Source organism: Silurus meridionalis, chromosome 12 (assembly GCF_014805685.1).
Source record: "Silurus meridionalis isolate SWU-2019-XX chromosome 12, ASM1480568v1, whole genome shotgun sequence".
Lineage (NCBI taxonomy): Eukaryota > Metazoa > Chordata > Actinopteri > Siluriformes > Siluridae > Silurus > Silurus meridionalis.
Genome location: NC_060895.1, coordinates 9,189,362 through 9,210,462, shown reverse-complemented (window position 1 = coordinate 9,210,462; position 21,101 = coordinate 9,189,362). Strand labels below are relative to the sequence as shown.

At 40.2% G+C, this 21,101-nt stretch overlaps 1 protein-coding gene across 1 annotated transcript in view; it reads right to left on the bottom strand.

The window, feature by feature from the left end:
* The window catches only part of oafa (OAF homolog a (Drosophila)), a 29,554-nt gene extending 10,923 nt beyond the window's left edge, over window positions 1-18,631 (bottom strand). Inside the window, exon 1 of the mRNA XM_046863311.1 lies at window positions 18,056-18,631. Coding sequence (XP_046719267.1) covers window positions 18,056-18,283 — 228 coding nt within the window. The 5' untranslated portion in view covers window positions 18,284-18,631. The remainder of the gene's footprint in view (window positions 1-18,055) is intronic.
* Window positions 18,632-21,101: the final 2,470 nt, after the last annotated feature.

The window sequence follows — 21,101 nt, the reverse complement described above, 5'->3', positions numbered from 1 at the left end:
CTTTACTTCAGCTGGAACTCTGGCTGTGGATGTAAGGATGTTCAGATCTCTTCATGAACTGCCATGCAACAAAACTAATTCTAATTCAATTCCTGTGCCAAGACAGAGTTTGCAACGGTTTTATTACTTTGAATTTTACATGTGTTCATGATAGTCTGGGTTTTTAAGGAGATTTGGCAAACACTTAGGGAAGCATTCTTTAGTCAGAACTTCCCACACAGTCACTGTGTGTCTCTACTGCCAGGTACAGTGACTAACAATTCTTTGGTAAACTGCATTGCTAAACTATTTGGTTTTATGCGGATCATGTTGCGTAACTTTCTTCTATTATTTGTTTTAGATTTGACATTTGTTTATTGATTATTGCCTGGCAAATAAATGTCAAATTCTTGATTAACTCTGAAATTTCCTGAAAACCATTATATTTAGTTGATTATGTAGCTCTAGGCACAAGGATCTAAGTGACCCCGGGACCATATTGGACGATCAATTGAAAAGACGGAATGTTTAGGATAATCTATCAAAATTAAAGAAGAAGAAAAGAAATACGAGCAATAAGGTGATCGGCTTGAAGTAGATATATTCAAGATAAATCTTTATTACAAATTGAAGTCAGATTTGAGTTAAAAAATTGGATTCATGTAACGAATTGCCATCCCTTTTAGTAATTTTTACAGCAGCACTAGAAAGACTAACACACAGCATACCTTCACCCACGCCAGTGGATTCCGTCGTTGGGCCATTGGGTGGGTGAGCCCACATAGATATTCAAGATAGAAGGGATAATGTATAGCTTTAAAACTACTTGGCACAAAGCCAATAGGCCTCTGTTAGGCAAGAAATGAAGAAAAGTTACAGCATGATAATGACCCAGCACAAATCAATGGTTCACATACTGAATATAGAAAAGTATAGCATGAGAAAGTGTGAGGCTTAAAAGTTCTTGGTAATGTGTAAGGACACAAAATTGCCTATTACAAAGAGACAGTGTGATTCAGATTCAGAGAGTGATTTACAGATTTAGAGAGCTCCGAGCTGGAGCAGCGGAGAGGCGCTGTATATTTCAGAACATTACAGGGTTTCCACTGGCAACACGACCGGAACCCTGGCAGGGATCCTGTATCTATAAAAGAGTTCCATGTGAGGGAAGGATGGGAAGCCACAGACAAGAGCGAGAGCTCAGACCTGTCCATTCATTCATCAACTGTTGCCCCGCCCCCAACACCCACACAGACACAGACACAAACCAAGGACATGGAGCGTAAGGCCAGCAGAAGGAGAGAGGCTTCAAGAGCCTTGTTCTTCCCGCACAATCAAAACTAACAGAGAGCAGCTGACGCTTGTTTGCTCTGGAGCTTAATCATCTCCCACTTTACTTGCAGAATGTTTCAATGTCAGCGCAATAAGAAAACACCTCTGCATGCAGTCAGCGCATATCTCCCTGTAGCCCAGACACACAGGCAGCCAAGAAACCCTCAGTGTTTTGAGTGCTGATTGAAACGTCCAGATTCTTCACAATCGTGGGTGAAAGAACTGGCCATGGTGCCATTAGATGCGACTCATGAAGACGTGTCTGAAATGACAGGATCAATCATTGGAACACAGGAGAAGAAAGAAGACTCCCTGGTCCTGACGAAGAGACTGAGAAAGCAACTAATTGCCCTGATAGTGGACTAAAACACAGATCAAGAACACAGACCCATTGTTACTCTGCTGACGTCACATCAGTCTAGACTTCTATTATATTACGCTTGTATCAGAGACCTCATCATTGTTGCTATGTGAAACGCTGTATCTTCACTGCCTGACGATGTCCTCCCGTTATCTTAACGTGGACGCCTTTCTCGTGTTTCCGTCACTCTTTCGGTCTGTTGTCAAAGCCTGTGAATAAACACAGCAGCCTGATGGTCCTCATCAACCACACCATATCTCATTTGTCTCTCAGCCCCTTTCTCTGTCTGTCTCTTTCACTTGATCAGCCTCTTTGTCTATGTCTCTTTCTCCCTCTGGCATGCACACACACACACACACACACACACACAAGGAAATGTACACAGATTCACATGCAAACACAGACACACAAAGACAGATTGAAACACACTCACGCACACAGACTAACACAGGGAAAAAATTGCACCAAGATTCATGCACACAGAGACACGCAAAAAGATTCACAGAGAAGCAGACAATCGCACAAACATAAAATATTCACATACAGAATCACACACAAACACACACAGTTGTACAGAGTTACATAGACGGACTCGCAGAGCACAAAGAATCACAGAAAAGTCAAACTCAAATACACACCCAGACACTCTCACAAACAATTTCACATAGCAACACACACACACACACACACACACACACACACACACACACACACACACACACACACACATATATATATTCATTGAGGCTTACACAAACACAGATTTAAACATACCAACTCATACAAACACTTGACACAAAAAGTAAATTATTATACTGACTCACAAATACAGAAGTAAAGAGACGCTCATACAATAACTAATCTCTCTCTCACACACCCACACCCACACACTCACACTGTGTAGTAAATACTGCAACACCAGACACCCTAGACTCCACCTTTGTAAAAGGTCGGCTCTAACAAAACAGAGGAACACATCAGGAGACAAAGCACAAACCTTGGCGAACAGCAGGTTTATTTTTTTTCTGACTTTGCTGGTTGAGTGTCATGTCCGAAAGCTAGGAAAAACATCAGGAGCCTGTTCCTCCACTAGCACCCGGCCGGTGTTTGTTTGAAATATGCCAACGTTCTGTCTCACTGCCAGTCGAGTGCTAGCTACCAGCAGAGTTTGGCATGTCTCACCACACGGCTCCATATTTTCACACAGCTGTCAGTATTGACTATTCTGGATAATAGTGACTTCAATTAGTACATCACAAGTCAATACTTGTGATGTTATAACTACAATAATTTAGATAACTACTAAATAACATACTGTAATTTCCGGACTATAAAGCGCACCCATATATAAGCCGCACCCACTGAATTTGACAAATGTGTCTACATTGAAACTAATGAACTTTACACAGGCTTTAAAGAAAGGCAGTGTCTGTTACACTGTGTAACGGGTGAAATATGTTGCGCTTCCTTTAGGAGCATAGCGGTATTTTGGGAATAGCCTGCCGCCGCATTTTTCCGCTATTACTGCATGTGTGCAAGACCGAGGAATATGTCCTTATTATTTTCTGATGCTCATTTCTAAGTTTCTTTGACTAACCCGTAATACTGTTGCCAGAAAAATAAAAAAGCATGAGTTTTGGAAACCTGTCTGTGCTTATATGATTTCTGTTGTAACTGGAGTTAGTGAGCTCTCCCTTCACCCAGACTCAACGCGCTACAACGGCTTGTATCTAAACAGTAGCCGACCAAGTAAGTCATTGTTCACTGTCTTCCTCCTTCCTTTCACAACTATTTCTCTCGGGAGTTTATCTTTTGGCATCGTCGTGCGTTTAAGAAAAACGTTTTGTCTCCCGATGCAGGCAGCTCAGAACACAGGTGAGGTGAGTTTTTTCGTTTCCGTTCGGAAATTTCATTGGTCTAATGTTATGGGGCTCAGTTTTTTGGCTTGAAGTTTGTGAAACTGGGAAAAACCCCGGAAAAATTCATAAATAAGCCGCTTTGTTGTTTAAGCCGCGGGGTTCAAAACGTAGGAAAAAAGTATCGGCTTATAGTCCGAAAAATACGGTAACTACAAATACTATATTCATCAAATCCTATGCTGATCCAAAGAAGACCTAAAAAACACACAAAAACAAGTATAAGAAGTTAGTGTGTACTTTTTTTTCTGCCTTCGGACTCATCTTTTTAGGGACTATATATTAAAATCTGTTGTATTTTCAGTTTTTTTTGTCATCACCTGAGGTTATTGCTCACTTATAGAAATTGGTGCAGACCCCACAACTGCTAAAAAATTGCAAAAACATTTTTCCATCAATGCAACGATTTAATAAATAGACTCACTGGGCACTTTATTAGGAACACCTACAAATTCAGGGAGTTATCTAATCAGACCCACAAAGTTAGATGAGTGGGAGATTTGTATTTTCATCTGGCCCTGGGTGAATCTTGTAACTTACACCCCTAGAGGGTGCCAATCATTTGAAACTAAAGTTTCACTACTCATTGCGCTACTTACAAAGGCGTTTGTTTGAATATAAAATGTCCAGCACGTCACTCGAAACCCATTCCACACACACACACCACTGAAAAGCCACGGTGACCCTGAGCCAACACAATTTCTGCTCATTCACATCATTTAGTGAGCCAGAACTTTACTTAACCATGATTACCCACAAGGTCTGGGACTGAAAAACAGCTTGCATGAGCAAACCTGGTCACCAGCATGACCATTGTGTGAGCAATCAGTAAGACGATGCTATCTGGACTTGCGAGAACGTCTTGGATTCGGCGTAATGCTTTACTTCTTGACCATTTAAACAGACTAGCACGAGTCACGTGAGTTTGGTTCTTCCAAAACGCTGCTTCCAAGAACATTGTATAATAATAAGACACTGCATCTGGACACCAGACCTTTATACCATATAAAGTTCTACCAACTGATTCCAATAAGTCAAGTTTATTTCTATAGCACTTTTTAACAGACATTGTCTCAAAGCAGCTTTACAGAATTTTAAGAGTCAAGGAGAACGATGTGTGTTTGTCCCTGATGAGTAGCCATGGCAACTGTGGCAAGGAAAAACTCCCTTAGATGTTATGAGGAAAAAACCTTGAGAGGAACCAGACTCAAAAGGGGAACCCATCCTCATTTGGGTGACATCAAGAGTGTGTTTATAGTCTTTAAAACAATACAGAACACTGGAGAGTGAGAAGTAACATGAGCACTGGAATGTGAGATTATAAGTAATGTTCTTTCTACAGTATTTTACTAAGCTGCAACATGATGTCCTTGTATGCTCTAGCATTATAACTGGTCTTCCCTGGAATCCTCATTTACAAGTACAACTCTCCATAGCCACGCTCCAAAGTCTAATGGAAATAAAAAAATCTCCGAAGCCTTTTCAGAAGTGTGAAGGTTATTAGTCTAACAGTTAACAGTCCACAAACTGTGGATTCCAATCTGTAAAATTGCATTTTGTCACAAAACACAGAAGCTCCCATAGAAATCCATTAAATGTAAGCAGGTCCACAAGGCTCATGAGCCGCTCTATACAATGTGTACAAAGTCTTATTAGAAACCGGAATGTGACGTATACAATGTAAGGGTTAAAACGCGACAGGATGTGTAATTATGGGATTATAATCCACATCACAATGGTATAAAGCTTCCATTCATTTACATTCAATACAATTTTATTTGTAGTGCTTTTTACAATAGAGGCAGCTTTAAAGAAATCCGGATGCAGATTGCGATCTTTTTCGAGCTCAGTTTACAATCAAAAGATTACAGCGGTAATAAATTAATTCCCAAGACGTCACAAGGAGGAAACCCAGATTGAAACCAGACACAGTCCAGAATGGGTAATAGTGAGATCATAAATCTACAGCAGTATAATATAAAGTCACAGAGGGTGCCGCAAGGACGCCTGTTATTAGCGTCGTAGTTTACAAGCCTGCGGTAGTTACAAAGCAAAGTCCACAGCACTCGCATGAGATAACCGAGTGGAAAAAAAAAAATTTTGGCACAAGACCCACCCAGGAATACAACCCCTATTCATGAGACACTAACAGAGACTATATGTTCCTTTAACATGTGCCAAACATTTTACATTTACGGCATACAGAGATAACAGCAGCTTTGGGGTTAAGGGCTTTGGGGTTAAGAGCCCAAAAATGGCAGCTTGAGATTTAGCTGGGATTTGAACCATGACCATTGAATCCATAAAGATCCAAAGAGTCTTAACCTCTAAGCTATCACCTCCCACAAATTTTCTGGGATTTTCATTCCAAAATGAAAATGGATTTATCATTAGCTTTAAGTTAGATGAAGTGGTTGCCATTTACTGTCACAGTATATAAGCTGTTATACACACAAAATAATTCATTTGAGATTCATTTTTTTGCCTACGATTAATAGATTCTAATAGCACACTTGTGGTACATCCAGATCCAGACAAATACCATGATCTTGGCCAGGAATTTATTTCTCTTCAGCTTCAGAAGCAGTCATTATTAGCTGCCATGCCTATGATTTGGCACAGGGTTTTTTTTTTTTTTTTTTATTTTAACCAGATGCCCTATCCAACGCAACCTCTGCAAATCAAAAAGTCTTCCGTAACCACAGACTGGGGTTCAATCTCTGGCCGGGGAAAATTTACCCGGGATGCAGAAAGAAGAGTGCCAAAAAGTCTAACCACTGGAATTTGTACTATCACCAATTTGTAACAAGTGGAAGTACTTAGCAGTAGCTCGCTGTTAAGACGTTGAACTTATGAATGAAAGGTCACAGGTTCAAATCCCAACATCACCACGCTGCCACTCCTGGGCCCTTGAGAGAGGCTTTTGACCCATAACTGCTCAGTTGTATAAAAAAAAGACATTCCTAAGTCACGTTGGTTCTGTCAAATGCCATAAATGTAAATGCAATATATAAAAAAAAAGCTGAGTCTTTTCAAAAAGCAACACTGCTGTTGTACAAGGTTGAATACACCCTGAATATTTTTGGTATTTGCTCTTGTGGCTTCTACAGATGATATACAACTTTTTAAAATTATTAATACCTTTTATTACATGTCTGATGAATTGGATTGGTGCTGTAATTTGCTAGATAACTTTCGAACTGTAAATGGAAACTTTCCCCACATGATATACAGTATACTGTAATTAAACTCTGTAGTTTAATTAAAGAAACAGTGAGGCACTTTGAAGGTTACTTTTTGGCATTTCATTTTATTCTGGTCTCAGGGTTTCCATTGTTCCCACCACTTAGGCAGTTATTGTGCTAAATATCAGTTCCAAATTAAGAAGTTGTATAATTCTGTTTGAAGACTTTGTTCTTGTATTAAACGACAAAACCTGCCAGACAATAGACTGGGAAGTCAAATTAAGTGCTTTTGTTAGACTCGCTTTGAACAAAAAGAAAAAAGAAAAAAAAAGGCTGCTGAACCAACCCGAGCTTTCCCTCAAACACATGTACAACACATTACAGGGAACCAATGAACCCAGATCACTTTCTTGGTACACTGGTATTCACGCACGTGTGGATTTTCCACTTGTTCGGTCACGACGGACACAAAGTCGCTCCTTATCACATATAATGCAGCTTTCTCTAGAACATCCCAGGAGAGCTTGCTGCACTTCCTGTTTTCCAGGCCCCTCACAGTGCAGGCCTGTTCCCTGAAGTCCGCTCACCTGACACCCCAAAAGCGCCTGCTGAAAGATTCTTTACGCGGTGAGCTACAAGGCTGAACTGTGCATGGTGGCGTGGGAGGGGGGAATATATCACAAGCAGGTTGGACCAGATTTCTGAGTTTTGTCTTAACATTTAGCTCATCAAAGCTTGAGCTTTTTTCTGGCTCCCAGGATACAAAAAGTCGAGGCGTTTGAAGGCATATAAGCGCTAAGAAGAAGGTTTGAGATTTAACCGTGGCATGGCGACAAAGGCTAAAGCAAACAAACTGCAAGGCGAGCAGAAAGCTGTCAAGATTCAAATGTTTAAGGTTAGGGTGGTTTAATGTTTGTGAAGAGAAATTAAGAAAAATTGCATTGTGTGACATTTCTCTCGCAGGAGCACGGGGGATTATGAGTCATTCCGGCTACTGCAGAGGTATTTGCACTGGCAGACTAAGCGTCCTGGTGAAAAGGCACAGGTGCAAAGCGGCCTTTAAACACTCCTTGGAAAACAAAACAAAAAAGCGACTAGCGATTCCTCACAATAGCATGTAAAGAGGGAGGAAGCCAAGCTGGCGTGAAATGCTTGAGTTGAGGCTAATTACACCAAGAATGCAAAGGCCCTCACACCTGGACCACTCTGCTTTGGAGGAAACATGTTAAAGCATAAGCCCTCTTCACAGCAAAACACAAACGAATGCAAATCTCGGTTTCTCAATCTGCATTTTGCCCGTTATCGCCGGCCTGCTACGACTTTGCAGTCCTCACGACGTTGTGCAATAGACAAACTTCCCAGGACTCAGATAAAAAAAGAAAGAAAAAACGTTCCACTATAGGCAAACCACAAGAGGAAGCATGAACAGAATGAGGCACTTCGCTGAGGTCACATTCAACAAGCGATATCCGAAAAGGACACTCCAAAAGCATCCGCTTTTGTGCCATGTGATCTTTGTCCTCCGCTTGTGTGGCGAACAGAGGAGTGTTTGCGTTCGGCCGGCTGCCTGTTTGTGCTCAATGGAACGTGGACTGTTCTGCTTTGCTGAACCCTTTCCTCCCCATACAGCCGCAAACACGCGTGACAGAGCGGGACCTAATGAGCACGGTAGCCTGTGGCACAGCATGGTGTGGTACGGGTAATTAACTCCCACCATCCCCCGTCTCGAGGGGGAAAAAAACACTCTTGTAGTTTCCGCGCGCACACACACACACGCGCTCAATAATAAATCAAGTTCATGAAAGGGGTTTCATAATATCATGCACTCAGATCAATATTTCAACGCTGCTTATCATGCCAAACTGTTGCACAAGAGAAAGAGGGGGTTGATGCTAGAGCTTGGAGGAGGTATACATATGAGAACTTCAGGAAAACTGCAGTCGTCCTGCTGTAAAGCAGTTCTACAGAACCCTTTAGAGAAATGCAGTACCAAAAATAAAAAAAACAGACCAGAAAGTTGGAGTTTGCTAGAAGCAGATTGTCTTATTATTTAAACACTCAGAGTAATAATGGAGCAATCTAAGCACATCCAAGTACATTTGCTGGTGGTCTGATGCAGTCTTAAATCAGGAGTGACAACATGGTATTGTGAATGACAGCTCCAACCTAAACACAACATACTCAATCACTGTCACTGCTGGAATGCAGAGTGTTTCCGAGTGTTGGGTCGCGGGGAGTCGACGCGCTTAGCTCTCTGGGATCAGAACTCTTTCATTATCTGTGGTGCTCAAAAGGCCAACAAGGCTTGGCTCCAGCCTGAATAAAGATATCAGCGTATGGTGAATGGAGCCGATGAGGTCTCCTCTGGGGAAAGCGCCATGCAGTTCGACACAATGGATGGGAAAAATTATTCTTCACCAAACTGGTTACAAGACTGCAGAGAACTTTCAGTCTGAATCAGACTCTCCCGGTTTGTTTAGGCAGCTGGGAGTGCAGCGATCACGCTCGGGGGAAAAGGAAACCGACTTCTCCGAGGTCTGGCAAAGTCTGCGGTCAGACTGCAATGAGCATGTGATTTAAGTAGCGATGCAGTGGAATGAAAATGCTTGGAAATTTATGCAGCTCGGTAACAAAAACTGAAAAAAGGACAAGTTTATTGCACTGTATTAATATAACAGCACCGTTCCCCGGTCATGCGAGATCCCAATTATATATACAAAGAAATTACAACTAACCTAATTTACCTGAGAGGTATAACGAGAGATTTAATGCAAAAGCAGAGAGATTATGTAACTATGAAAAGGAAGCCAGTTCTCAGCCTATCCTGTTTGAGTCCTTGACAAAAAAATGTTTTAGATAATATTTCAGCTATGTGCTGTGGTGTAACAATGATATATTCGAATATTGTTATATTATAAATAATACATTGGCATATCTACATTTACATCTATAGAGAATTTATGGCATTTGGTAGACACCTATAGCGAGGGTTAAGGGCCCTGCTCAAGGGCCAGCTAGTGGCAGCTTAGTGGTGGTGGGATTTGAACTCATGACATTCTGATTAGAAGTCTAACATTTTAACCACAGATCCACCCGTACCCTTTTTCCCCAGAACATTTCTGAAACCCAGTAGCAACCCTTCCACAGCCTGGTACTGGGTCGCAAACTGCAGGTTTAGGATTCGATGACTATATGATTATTCTTAGTTTTGCTAAATGTTGTTACTACTTACACATTCGACATATTTTTGATTATTTTGAGAATAAGGAATACTTCATCATGAATTACTATACAGTTCTATGATTACTATACCGTGATCCTCATTCCTACTTACGGTCAGTCCGTTGAATTTCTACGCTACAGATAAATCTACGTATAAACCATGTAGAGCATGTCGCATTAAATCAAACATCAAATAAAATGTTGTGAAAGCCAATAGGTCTAAAATCCTCTCAAAACTAAAATCCATTTGGAAAATAAGTCATATGCTGTACATCAAAAGAAGGTTTTTTTTGTCTTGTTTTGTTTTTTTGAATTCTTCAAAATCATTTAAAAAAAATGAAACTGAACTGAAAACTGAACCAGCAGTTCGAGGCAAAACAGACTGAAAGGTGAGGAAATGAAAGTAATGCCAATTTGACATAAACGATCCAAGGGTTTACTGGAAATGTTGCGATATCCATTGTCCTATTCCGTTACACGCATTTGCCACAACTTCATGTGAAGTCACGTTAGATTTCTGGAACTGACACCAGAGTGACTCATGATTACAAAAGTTGCTTTTCATATTGCCTAAGTGGAAGACACCTAAAGACACAACCCTCCCTGCAAATCACTCATGGCATGTTCCTGCAAGTGACACCACAGCCTGGGAGAATTCAGCATCCTGACAGAGAAGACAAACAGTTCAGGCAATAAACATGCTTGTGGGGGGTGGGAGGTTTACTCTAATGAATGCAGCTGTAACTCCACCTCTTGCATTTCCTGTTTCTAAACAAGTGTGGGATAATGCCGGCAGCCCATATTAATATGTTACGGTGCCAATTCCCGGGTAGTGGATGAGCCATTTGCTACGTTTTGCACGTAATCAAGTCAATTCTGCTTTATGTAACTTATTTTGACACGCACAGTTAAAGATTGTACTGTGTATGCTTGTTTGTGTGACAAAAAGAAATGTACATTTTTGAAGGCCTCCAATCAAAACTTATAACCGAAGACGATGTTTTATGCTTTTAGAAATATTATATGAGCAGAATTTTGCAGACACCTTACAAGAGGTCGACCGATTGATGGATTTTACCGATAACCGAATAATAAACCAGTAGTTTTTAAAATCTATACCATGTACACTCCATGTAAAATAGTATTTTATTATACACGTAAATATAAAAGCAGTACTGAATCATGAAAATGTGCTAAATGAAATAAATATGAATGTATTCCAAAATAAATATAGTAATTAATAAATAGAATCTAGAGCTCTCCGTGCAGCACGCAGTCTCGCGTGTAAAACCACGTAAAAAAACAGCATGTGGCGTCAGTTATTTGCCTCTAGAGGCCGCTCTCAAAATGACAGTGGGGCAAAAGCTGGAAAAACTATTGGTATTTATTTTTGTCGATAGTTGTTCCAATATCAATGTCGATGAATCGGCAAAACCATATAATTCGGTTGACCTCTTCACCTGACCATAAGCTTCATATGTGCTTTTTGAACTTCCCAATCTGCATTTAGTCTCCATGTGCTGTTATAATAACCTCCACTCTTCTGGAAAGATGTTCCACTAGATTTTGGAGTGTTTGTGAAGATTTGTACTCAAAGGTGTTCAGCAGAGTTGAGGTCAGAGCTCTATAACAGGTCGCTTGAGATCGTTCTCTCCAACCCATGTAAACCTTATCTCCGTAGAGCACACTTTGTGCACAGGAGCATTGTCATGCTGAAATATATTTGGGTCTAAGTTTGTGGTAACAGTTTGTAAACAAACCCCATATGGATAGTCAGGTGTCCAAATACATTTCATATAGTGCATAATGTATAATATGAAAAAATAATTGTGTTTTACAAAATAATACAATGATTTTATTGATTTATTGAGCATTTGCATGCTCAAGTTACATAATAGTTCTCTGCTCGAGGTGAGACGAAGATAATATCTTGAGAGCTTTTGTGTATGTCTGACAGCTTTATCAATAGCGCACTACTTGGCGCACTATGGAGTACTTGCACTTGACCCGATGCTGGTGTTTTAGCTCTGGCTTTGTAAACCATCTTAACACTTGTTTCTAAAAAAAAGAAATTGCTACTTGGATCCCATGGATTGGCTCCTCTGACAGCTTTATCTTTGCACTTAGTAGACAAAAGCACTGAGAAATTAAAACATGTAAATCAAAGGCGTGTGTTAATGCCTTACTATATTACAAGGTCTCAGCCGTGGAACAAAATAAAAAGAAAATAACGAGACATTTTTAAGAAAAATGATTCGATTCGCATTGATTGAAGTTTCCAGAACCATGGCCAAGGTTACTGCGAGATAGAGCCTATAGCTTCAGTGAAAGGAAGAAGAGGGTAGTATGGGTCACTGCCAAGTCGTTCAGGGATACCCTGATGTGGAAGGGTGAACTACTACTCTGAACAGTGGGTGTTCTTTAAAATGAATCGATTCACATTTATCAGAACTTAGTGTGTGGGCTTTTTTCCATAACTGCCTCTTTTGAAAGTATCCGAGATATTAAACAGCCCTGGGGCAGAGAGGGAGGGAACCTAGAAACGTGATACGGCTAGATGAAAGAGTGATTTAAGACAATGCCAGTGTGAGCATTCACACTCGCATCTTTATAGCGCATTCTTGCGACTCTGTGACATTACTGCCCCGTATCCCCAGACACCTCTGCCTTGTTTTGGTGGAGCCCAGTTTCTCAGGACCGGTACGAGCTGGTATAGACTGGGCTTGTGCAAGAATGGTTAAAATAATCATTATGACTACGGTGCTTCTTATTAGAATACAGCCTATATTTAGAATCACGCTTTAGGGTTTTACCATTTCAAGACAGAATATACATTATAGTTAAAGCAGCTTCGGCCTGATTTTGCAGGTACAATTCGAATTTTATTGGTCGCACACAACCAGACATAGAACGACTGTGTGACGTTAAAATATAACTTATTAGGACACGTGACCTTTGTGGTTCTTCCCCAAACTGTTACCACAAAGTTGGAGGCACATAATTGAAAACAATGTATTTGAATACATTTTATTTCCCCTTCACTTGTACTAAGATTCCCAAACGTTCCAGCATGACAATGGCACTGTGTACGTAGTCAGCTCAGATCTCGACCCGAGTGAACACTGTAGGGATGATTTGAAATGCTCACTGCACTTCAGACTTCCTCACCCTACATCAGTACCAAACTTTTCTTACACCCTTGTGGTTGAATGAGCACAAATCTCCAAAAACACACTCCAAAATCGAGTGGAACATCTTCCCTGGAGGTTATTATAACGCTGATACCGAATGTCAAGTCAAGTCAAGTCAAGTTTATTTCTATAGCGCTTTTCACAACAGACATTGTCTCAAAGCAGCTTTACACAAATCAACAGTGATGGTGAATGGTGTGCATTTATCCCTGATGAGCAAGTCATGGCGACTGTGGCAAGGAAAAAATCCCTTAGATGTAATGAGGAAGCAACCTTGAGAGGAACCAGACTCAAAAGGGGAACCCATCCTCATTTGGGTGACATCAAGAGTTTGATCATAAATCTTTCAACAATACAGAACACTGGAGAGTGAGAACTAACATGAGTACTGGAGTATAAGATTATAAGTAATGATCTTTCTGCAGTCTTATACAGTCTTTTCAGTCTGTTCTTTACAGCTTTTCCATTTTTTGCCATTAGAGAGTGTTCAAAATGAAGGTGGTTGTGCTTTCTGAAATACAAAAACTGCTAATAAAAGGTGTCCGACACTTTTATGAAATCAACCAATAGCATGACTGCATCGGAATGTCCAAACACGGCAATAGCGAAAGTAAAACCTAAAGCATGTTGGATTTAAATGACGAGCGGTTTCTCAAAAAAAGAAACAAAAGTTATTTAGAGCTTCCAGTTTCTTTACAATCATGACAATGTGAAACTATTTTTATTCTTTCCTGTTAAACCGGTGCTGAATCCCTCGGGCAAAACATAGTAACTACAGAATTCTTATTTTAATTGAAATTAAAAATTAAGTTGGCACGGTCTGTTACAGAATCTTTTACGGGATCATCTCGTACAGTCAACATGTCTTCTTCTTCTTCTTCTTCTTCTTCTTCTTCTTCGGCTGCTCCCATTAGGGGTCGCCACAGCGGATCATCCGTCTCCATACCACCCTGTCCTCTACATCTGCCTCTTTTACACCAACTACCTGCATGTCTTCCCTCACCACATCCATGAACCTCCTTCTTGGTCAACATGTAGTAAACGTAAAAGAACACCGGAACTGAACGGTGCAAAACCAGCTTAAGCCGCGTCATGTTTCGCCTATTATTTATTGTGATCACTGCCAAGAATGAATGTAATATGTTTAGCAATGTTATAATGTGCTCCAGAATTCCAGCTCCCAGAATATTAACAAAACAAGTCCGATTAGTCAGAATGTACTGCATGTACCCATTTTTTATACCATTTCTATTCATTAATTCATTAAAGGGGACTTCTATAGTGGATAGTGAATAGGTTCAAAAAATTTTTTTAAGTGCTGTACTCATTTATTTATTTATTTATCTATTTATCTATTTATCTATCTGTCAAGTCAAGTTTATTTCTATAGCCGTTTTTCACAACAGACATTGTCTCAAAGCAGCTTTACAGAAATCAACAGTTAAGGTAAATGGTGTGCATTTATCCCTGATGAGCAGCCGTGGTGACTGTGGCAAGGAAAAACTCCCTTAGATGTTATGAGGAAGAAACCTTGAGAGGAACCAGATTTAAAAGGGGAACCCATCCTCATTTGGGTGACATCAAGAGTCTGATCATAAATCTTTCAACAATACAGAACACTGGAGAGTGAGAACTAACATGAGCACTGAAGTATAAGATAATAAGTAATGATCTTTCTGCAGTCTTATACAATCTTTATGGTTATAAAACTAGGAGCTACTGAGCTCAACATTTGTGAACATCACAGATCCAGCACCAGCTTCTCCATGCCTTTAAACACTTATTTATTTTTTAACAGACAGACGAAGAGACGTGGCTGCGGGTTACTGCACCATTGGTTTGGATTTGAACGGGTCACATGACTGCATCGCACGACTAATAACATATAATAGTTTTTTAATACCTTCGTTATTTTATTCCACACTACAACACGAAAACATTGTTGTTGGGTTTTTTCTAAGGGGAAATGCCAATTTTTGCCATTAGAGAGTGTTCAGAATGAAGGTGGTTGTGCTTTCTGGGTTCTTAGTGAGATAAGAAGCTGCTTTTTATTTATTTATTTTTTTTGGCTTATCAACAAGAGTGTGGGGAAAAAAGAAAAGAAGAGAAAACTATTTTTGCTACTAAATGAAAAAATTGCAATTATTACTGACTCGTTGGAATACATATAATTTGAGGATTCACGGTCATAAGAAAAGAATGTACTAATAATCTTGCAAAAGAATCTATACAGCAGCCGGTTACGTTTTATGCTTTGCACGTCTGTGCTTATACTGATGGTGATTAAATTCCATTTAAAAATTCCTTCTATTCACATTCGAATTTCAAGTTTCAGTACTATATGCAGTGTGTATGCCATGCAGTGAAATGTTTACATTTATTATTTATATATTATTTACATTAAGACAATAAATATCCAAAATACTGTGCAGCCTTTAGATTTAAAATCTATTCCAAGTCCTGTTTAGCACAAGAGAAAAAAAAGCCTGAATTTCTAACCCAGCCCATACCACACAAAAGTTCAAGGGCCTAATAAATATACACAGGACTCCGGTTTGTTGCATGTATCCATGTCCTGTTTGATTCCTGGCCAAACGTATTTGCCAAGAAGATAAATCGCAATTCCTGTTGCTGCAAAGTCTAATGTTTCCCACTCCTCTTAAAGTCGCTGAAGAAAACTTGGATAGACGAAAAAAAGAAAATCAAAAAAGAAAAAATTATACAATGGTTATTCAACGGTTAATAAATAAGCGTTTAAAAATAACCTTACAACTTTATTCCACTGGGCAAAGTACTAAAGTGATGTAATATTGGCAAACACTTTCACCGCTCAGCTTTAACCAGCACAGTTGAAATAACGTTGAAAACAAAACTCCCAAAAACAGACTGATGAGGTAAGTGTCATTGTGGTATAACCAGAATTAGGGATAATAATAGTATTCAAATTGTGATCGGTTCAAACTAAAGTGCATGAAAGATCAATCGGCAGCCCCAGCCATGCCTGGAGACCTTGTGTCTGCACAGCTACTTGACACGCAGCATTGTCTGACTGTATGAAAGCCTATCTTTTGGCATTGCCGTAAAATTACTCGCTAACCAGTGCACCAGTAAATCCAAGAAGGCAGCTGCAAGTCAGAGTTAATTCAAGTTTCCATAAATCCTTGCAGATGACATAGATGAGAAACACATGTGGGGGGTGAAGGAGACGGGTCTCTGTGTGGAACTGATAAAAAAAAAAAAAAAAAAAGGCTGAGGAAAGTATTTCTACTGTAGGAGACAAACTGCTCTAAACTTTTAAATGGTTAAAATTCGTAAATTCATCACATTTATGAACATCCCATCAGCATCCAGAAGGGTGATTGAATACAGATCTTTTTTTTTTTTAGTAATAAATGGACAATTGATAAGACGAGCAGTGCTCACCAACCGTAAATTACAATTTGGTCCAGCACGAGACTGACCTCGGGTCAGGAATCTGAGCGTTTCTGAAAGGTTGCTCTTTCCGCCAGTGCAGAGGTGGAGTGAAACCAAAGTCGGCAGGAAGGAGATACATCTTTAGAAGGTGATCTGGTGAGCACTAGCTTTGGCTGAAGTTGGAAACATGGATATCTGATTACCACAAGATCAATGGTTAAGTGGTTACAAGTACACATCCGCATGATGGTGTCTGCGAATTCCCAAAATAATTCGAGTCGCAGATTCTTTTATAAAATACACCTCATTTCCTGGCCACATGGTGGAAAAAGTGTGGGATGTGGAATAAGCAGACTTGCAGTCATCAACAGACAACAGGAGTAGTGGCTATGGGACTACTTTTGTTTTCTGGTTAAAGGAACGATCAGGCTAATTCCATGCATTAATCAGAGCTCTGTAGATCTGTTGATGGGGATACACCAGAATGCGACATCCCTTCAAAGACACACAAACACACACACACACACACACACACACACACATTCACACCTTCAGTTAAGGCAATCCACCAAATAGCACCTTTCCATGAGGTGGGAGGAAACCAGGCGACCCAGAGGAAACCCACACCTGAAGATTTAATAGACAGTAAACCAAAGACCATCAAGCTGTGGTATGATTGTGCAACTTTCATAAAATACATCATGGTGTACATGATAGACAGTGGTATTTTGTTTTACAGGAGCAAAGTCTCTACTCTCTCAGAAAGAAACCCATAAACCCGATCACAGATGCGTTCCTTTCCATAGAAGACCTTTTGTAATATATTGTTTTCAAAAGCATACCGATACACTTAAAAAAAAAAAAAAAAATATTTAAGGCAAATATACTTGTGCTATAAACACCTCTACAGTTTAGCTTTCGACTTTCCAGAATTCACATAAAATTTACTCTCGTATTCAATTCATTGTTCTGACCATCATGTCTTGTTATGAACGGTTAGAATCGGGTCGTCGAGTATCATGTTAAAATTCGTAGGATAGCTTAGTTTATCTTTTACATCTCTTTATTTCACCTGTATATACATACCACTTCACGTTGTAAATTTTGATGTACATATATACATTATTTTACGATATGGATATCATTTACATTGTGCCTCACACGCATCTTCCACTAATCTAATTTCTATAAACACATAATGAAAATAAATCTACATCGCAGCACAGTGAAATTCTTTCTTTCTTGCAAAATGGGGGTCAGGAGCCCCCCATGATACAATGTCCCAAGATTGGCAGCTTGGCAGTGCTGGGCATTGAACCCATAACCTTCTGAACAGTAAACACAGAACCATCATTTTCTCTGGCATGGAGGAATTCAACAACATAAATAGTGAGGAAAGTACTGTGTGTGTGTGTGTGTGTGTGTGTGTGTGTGTGTGTGTGTGTCCAATCTCACCTGTTTAAAGTCTGCCACGAAGGTAATGAGAGTGCCATCAGTCTGTCTGTACTCCAGTGTGATGGAGTCTCTCTCACTGTCCGCCTCCAGCAGCTCCTCAGTGATTCGGCCATCAGGGAGTCGAACCTTGACTTTCAGCTCGGAGCTCAATCCCAAACTGAGCACTGAAGCCCAGAGGAAAAAGATGACCCTGAATGATCCCGGAGACACGAACCGAGCCGACATCATCCCCCAAAAAAAGAGGGGCGAGAAAATTGCGCACTCAAAACCCAAAGCGCACAGACGCAAACCCCAAACCCGACTCCGAAGGAATCGGCGGTGAACCGATTCGCCTCATGCCACCGAATTCCCCCATATACACAAACCAGCAGGGGTTTAAAGCTCCTCGTCCATGTTCCCGCGGCGGAGTGTCAGATTTATAACAGAAACCATCCGGCCGCCATGCGAACCCAGTGTCTCATGAGAGTTGAAGAAAACAATCTCGGAGTTTGACTCAGTGAGTTGGGATAAGCACACGCGCTGCTTTGCGCACACACACACACACACACACACAGTGACTGAATGACTGCGCTTCACACTCACTTCACATGGAGCTTCTGGTTCTGCCTCCTTTTCCTCCTCCTCGCTGCTTTTAACTTTAAAGCGCCTTCCAAGAAGCCGTCACTTCCTCCAGCAAGCCGAAGTGCAACTCCGCACTCCAGCGGCCTCCAAAAGTTTCAGAGCCGCGATCTCTTAAAGGCGCAGTGCCCTAATCCTCAACCATCCTCACCGATCCCTCAACGATCCTCACCGATTCCTTAATCATCCTCACTGATTCCTCACTCATCCTCACCGATTCCTCACTCATCCTCACCGATTCCTTAAACATCTGATCACATGCACATTATCAACTTGTGCTGTTAATATCATGAACAGCAGCTACGCTAATTCCTCTCCACTGCTTCTCTTTCTCTACCCATCCCGAGACACCCTGAGGTTTGGCCAGCTCCAGTCACCTCCCACCTCTTGATGATTACGGACCTTTGAAGAAGTAGATGCCGAACTCGCAAACATCCCGAACCATCTAGAGACGTACCAGTGCCATTTGGATCCCGCTACATGTGTGGAGTTTTGACATTGGACCTCCTGGAGTGTTTAAAGGCTCTGGCATGGAGAAGCTGATGCTGGATCTGTGATGATCACAAATGCTGAGCTCATAAAACTAGGAGCTACTAACCATATAGACTGTTTAAGACTGCAGAAAGAACATCACTTATAATCTTATACTCCAGTTCTCATGTTAGTTCTCACTCTCCAGTGTTCTGTATTGTTGAAAGATTTATGATCAAACTCTTGATGTCACTCAAATGAGGATTTGTTCCCCTTTTGAGTCTGGTTCCTCTCAAGGTTTCTTCCTCATAACATCTAAGGGAGTTTTTCCTTGCCACAGTCGCCACGGCTTGCTCATCAGGGACAAATTCACACCATTCACCATCACTGTTGATTTGTGTAAAGCTGCTTTGAGACAATGTCTGTTGTGAAAAGCGCTATACAAATAAACTTGACTTGACTTGACTTGACATCCTCACTGATTCCTCACTCATCCTCACCGATTCCTTAACCATCCTCACTGATTCCTCACTGATTCCTCACTGATTCCTCACTCTTCCTCACCGATTCCTCAACCATCCTCACTGATGCCTCATTGATTCCTCACTCATCCTCACCGATTCCTCAACCATCCTCACTGATTCCTCACTCATCCTTACCGATTCCTCAACCATTCTCACTGATCCTAGTCCCCAACCTTTTTCTCCACCGTAGACCAGATTCATGCAGGACTTGGGGTCTTCCAGGGTCCGTGCATATTATATAACTTTTTATTAAAAGCAGTAAAACACACAGGAAATCAACATGGAATAAACCATCTTAGGATCATGCTGTGCAAAGAAAAGTATCAAAGACATGAGTAGTGTGATGCAACACGACAGGACACCATGGTGCTTCAGTTTTATTGTATACATTTTTTTTATGAATGGAAATTGTCCAAAGCAGCTTTAAAGAGATAAATACATTATCAATATACATATTAAATCCATAAATGAGTCCCTATGAGATGATATGAGGATGAAACCTTGAGAGAATCAGACTCGAAAGGAGGAACCTATCCTCATTTGAATAAGACACAATGTCTATTCATTATAGTTTATCCATTGTTGGGATTGAAAACTGTTCACCGTGGACACGAGTGCAAAATTGTTCATGGTAATTGCAAACCTATGCCACTTTGACAAACTGTTTATAATAATTGGACATCATTGTGGTCCTTTAATTAAATTTATTCCTCACAGTACGGTTACATTCCAAAGTTAATTACTTTCCTATAAGAGTAGTAGTTTCTTTCAATTTACTCACAGTATTAAAATAATGTGCTCTCTGTATACAACTCTAACCGTTGTAGCAAAAAAGTTACAGCTGCATACAAAGTGAGATTTAATGTACTAATTAAATTTATTGTTTAATCTTTTATGAAGAACTTGTTCCAGCACTTTCAGTTCTCATTTGGACATGTTCTGAAAAGTTATTTCAGCATGAGATCTCTGGAATCCTACAACATGATGCGTTAGATTAAATCCCATCCCATTGCTACTGAAAAGAAAATAAGATCCCAATGGCATTAAATATATTTTATTAAATTAAACGTCTGTGCTCACTGTGTGCGAGGTATCGCATGCTCTCTCCCCGTCAATTACACCAGCAAGTGTTATTACTAATGAATTATTTTACTAATGAACAATGCTGCTTGCTTTTTATAGTTGTTAGTTCAATTTTATGTTGAGGAACATCTGCAAGACAAGTTTTCTGTTGTCATTTACGTTATGGCAGCTATAAATGGTCACTCCCTCACTACCTTTTTTTTCCCCAGACTTTACTCTGTCCTCTATCCTAAAGATTTCCGTTGGTGAAAAAGTCACCACGATCTGAGCCATGCTGTTATTCAAAATTTAATAAAATTTTCCAAATGTAAAAAAACAACCTATTGATTCATTCAAATAATTATCAATTA